This window comes from Syngnathus floridae, chromosome 2, assembly GCF_059516105.1.
Source record: "Syngnathus floridae isolate MCC-2025c chromosome 2, RoL_Sflo_1.0, whole genome shotgun sequence".
Taxonomy (NCBI): Eukaryota; Metazoa; Chordata; class Actinopteri; order Syngnathiformes; family Syngnathidae; genus Syngnathus; species Syngnathus floridae.
Genome location: NC_142414.1, coordinates 21,667,407 through 21,671,059, shown reverse-complemented (window position 1 = coordinate 21,671,059; position 3,653 = coordinate 21,667,407). Strand labels below are relative to the sequence as shown.

The 3,653-nt window shown below is 46.2% G+C and overlaps 1 protein-coding gene across 1 annotated transcript; it reads right to left on the bottom strand.

Moving 5' to 3' along the window:
- Positions 1 to 1,229: 1,229 nt before the first annotated feature.
- On the bottom strand, positions 1,230 to 3,653 carry hes4 (hes family bHLH transcription factor 4). Its single transcript, XM_088369613.1, has 4 exons — positions 3,341 to 3,653; positions 3,141 to 3,236; positions 2,953 to 3,040; positions 1,230 to 2,218 (listed from the first exon to the last, which is right to left on the bottom strand). The coding sequence occupies exons 1-4, from the start codon at positions 3,446 to 3,448 to the stop codon at positions 1,644 to 1,646; spliced, it is 867 nt and encodes a 288-aa protein (XP_088225739.1). The 5' UTR covers positions 3,449 to 3,653; the 3' UTR covers positions 1,230 to 1,643.

Sequence of the window (3,653 nt, the reverse complement as noted above, 5' to 3'; positions counted from 1 at the left end):
CTTGCGGCTGCGCTCGCGGCCTGCGGGCGGGGATTTTAATGGCTGGCCCCGTGCCCGACCACAGGCGGACTAGTTCGTTCGCTTCTCACGACCTCAACTCCTCAAAGGCATCGCTGAACTATTGACTCAGACGCGCAGGCAGTAAGAAAAACCGCAGAGGCCAGACACGCTGCCAACTGCTGTTTGGCTGCGGCTCTATGCAAAGGAGACTTCAGTGTGTCGTTTAGACACCGTGTCATCCGCAGGGCATTGCACCGGATGAGGTGAATCAGACTCGCACGCAATGACGATATAACCATTAAAAAAAAGTTATTTACACACGCACAGAAATTCCGCGTGAATAAAATTTATATTAAAATAAAATTAAAATTCTCTGCAACAGACACATGCATACTTGGCTATAAAACGGAGCTGCGGTAATCTAATCTCGTGTGTGTGTGTGTGTGTGCGTGTGTGTGTGTGTGTGTGTGTGCGTGCGTGCGTGCGTGCGTGTGTGTGTGCGGGTGGAGGGGGGGGGCTGCAAATCACCGATTGCTGACACACGGCAAGCACCACGCCACCATACAGAAATACATCACCCGGATTTGGAGCCCATTTCACTGCAGGGAGGGGTTACGTCTAAGGACGATGGGAGTTGACATAATGGAGTGCTGTGTGCAACGGATGTGCAGTGTAAACGTAAGATTTTAGTCACATTTAACGAGTTCATGCAACTGCTTGGCCAAATTCCCTTACTTTCCCCATTCAAGATGCGTCACAAGCCCACTAGAGGGGGATGGAATTGAACATTTGGCAGACAAAAGGAAGAGAGGATTCTCATGTTCTTGATTGAATTCAATTTGTTTGTGACATTAACCCCCAAGCACATTTCCCCAGCTCATGAATAGACTTTTGCGAGCTCCCGCTGCATTTTGGATGAGATGCCCCATAGAACTTGTATTTTTTTCAAAACAGGCGAGTGAGAAAGAGAAAAAAATAGAATCCTTTGTCCCACCTACAGCCAGATGTGAAGAAATCTCGCCAAGCTTAACTGAAAAGTTGCCAATTCAAGTTACACACAAGGACAAATCCCCACACAAAATATTAATGTTGGAATTTTGACTTGGAGACAGGTATGTAAGTCAATGATTGAGCGTGTGTGTGTGCGTGCGTATGTGTGTGTGTGCGTGCGTGCGTAAAGTTCTAATTTGGATTTAAAAGACAGGCAAAAATGGACTTAACACAGATACTGTATTTTTCAACAGTATTTATTCAAACATTGGAAGAATACCAGTTCTTTCTTTAACAAACAGCAAAACAATAGAAAACAGCTTTGGTGTAACAATCATCACTCTGTACAAAACTAAACCTTTTTATAAAAAGTACTTTATAGCAAAAATCCTATAAATCAACACATCTGCATGTACAGGTTATTTATCACCAAGATCCAATTGGAACTGGTCATAAATGATAACGATCCATCAAAGGCTTCTGTTCCATAAAACGAAACAAAACAAAAAGTGCCACATGAAGATTTTCGGGGTGGCGTAACAGAAATGTCACAGGTTAGATCCTCGTAACAGCTGCAGGTCTGAATTCAAACGTAGTGGCAGTCCCACAGTTCCATGGTTGTGTTCCCCACGCTGGCTTTTGGTGGCGAGGCGCTACCAAGGCCGCCACACAACCTCGCCGCCGTCCGGACCGGGACTCACTCCTACCGGGCTGACCGCCTGGGATCCCCCAGAGAAGGAGGTCATGCCGTGTACGGGTGAGGTGGCGGTGCCCGCCGAGGGCCCGTTGACCGCCATGGGCAGCCCGGCGTTCGCATAAAGTGGGATCACTGGGGCTGTGGGTGCTGCAAAGGCCGGGTTGGGGATCAAGAAAGCAAACTGTCCATCGGAGGCGGGTACCAGCTGGAAGCCGCCAAACACCTTGGGGGAAGCGACCTCGGCCGGGCTGAGTTTGGAGGCCATGGCGGCGCCGGGGCTGATGGGCAGGGTGGAGGGCAGCTGGACGTGCAGGGGCTGGGCGAGGTGAGCTTGCTGGGACGCGGTCTGCTGCGAGTAGTTGATGGCCATCATCTGGCTCAAGCAGCCCGACAGGTGGGTGAGCAGCCTCGACCTCACCTCCACGTTCACCCCCTCCGAAGTGGACAAGAAGCGCGTAACTTCGTTCATGCACTCGTTGAAGCCGGCTCTGAACTTGCTCAGCACGGCGGCGTCAGGGGAGAGAGCGGCCGCTGGAGAAAAAGGAGGAGACAGACTGATGTTAGTGATGCTTTCTCACTGGCCTGTGTCTCATCACTTGCTTTTAATGCCTCTGTGTTATGACCAAATGCCCATGTTATTGTGCTGGAAACGATCCAATTTCATTTAAATGGTTAGAATTATTAATATAGATTAAATAAAGTTTCATACAGTGACAGTCAGACCAACTATATGGTTTCTTGGGTAGGGAATTGGATTTTTCTTTCACTTTCTTTCTAACATTTCATTGGTGTACTACATTTGCCATTAGGTAGCCAAAAAAAAACTCTTGGAAAAAAAAAACTCTTGAATACAAAATTTGGACATCGCTATATTATTTTCGATGCATAGGCCACATTTGGGAACGCCAAAGTTTACAATATTGGTGAGAAAGAGGGGGGTTCCGATAAGATTTTCTTCTTCCTGCTCATTTCCAGGCATTATTCTTACTCTTTTTTTTAAATGAATTCCTTGTTAATTCCAATATGAAATAAGCATTGTAATTGTTTATCTCTTTGTGGTTTTATCTAAAATGCTATTGCCAAGAATAGCTGCTGATTTACAAAAAAGAACAATTCTCTTCCACGACCATCACACAATACCTGCTTCGTCCTTTCAGTATACATGTTTGTGAGAATTTTGTGTTTGGTGGTGTGCCGTCGCTGTTATGGAATGTAAAATAGACGCCTTTGCTAAATAAAAGTGTGTGAGCGGGGAATCGACTTACCACTCATCTGCACTCGCTGCAGGTTTCTCAAGTGCTTCACTGTCATCTCTAGGATGTCTGCCTTCTCCAGCTTGGAGTGTCTGGAGCTCTAGAGAGAACGCATTTCAACTTTAATGGAAATTTCACCCATTTAAAGTGTAATTTATCTTAAAAGAAGCATAGAGGTGAAAATACTAAAGTTGACCTACATCTTTTTTTAGCGCGTCCAGGATGAGCGTCTTAAGTTGGCCGAGACTTTCGTTGATTCTTGCTCTGCGTCTTTTTTCCATAATGGGCTTGGATGACTGAAGGAATAATAGTCGAGACACCGTTCAGTTAATTTATGATACAGAATTCACGGCACATCCTGCATCATAAAACTCATTCACTTGCATAGGCCGACAATTACCTTTCTATGCTCACTGGCATTTTTGGGCTTGTCCGGCGTGTGGGATCCGTTTGCAGGGGCACCAGCCATCGGGGACCCCGTCTGCTTCTCCATGGTGTCGGCTGGCATCGTTACTCAGTTTTGGCCACACGAATCAAATCGATAAATCCTTTCTTGGGGAAAATAGATGTTGACAAGATTTTTAAAAAAAAAAAAAAGTTCGTCCACCGAACGGCCCTGTTTAAATAAAGAAAAGAAAAACTACTCCCGTCGTCAGTATTGTGTCACCACTAAGTCACGAGTGGCGGCGTCTCGACTTCTGTGGCCGACACGC

Excerpts from the sequence above, each read along its gene's own strand:
- hes4 (XM_088369613.1), bottom strand. The coding sequence starts at position 3,448 with ATGCCAGCCGACACCATGGAGAAGCAGACGGGGTCCCCGATGGCTGGT. Across the intron at positions 3,237-3,340 it reads ATGCCAGTGAGCATAGAAAG|TCATCCAAGCCCATTATGGA; the intron begins GTAATTGTCGGC and ends TTATTCCTTCAG. Across the intron at positions 2,219-2,952 it reads GCAGCGAGTGCAGATGAGTG|CGGCCGCTCTCTCCCCTGAC; the intron begins GTAAGTCGATTC and ends CTTTTTCTCCAG.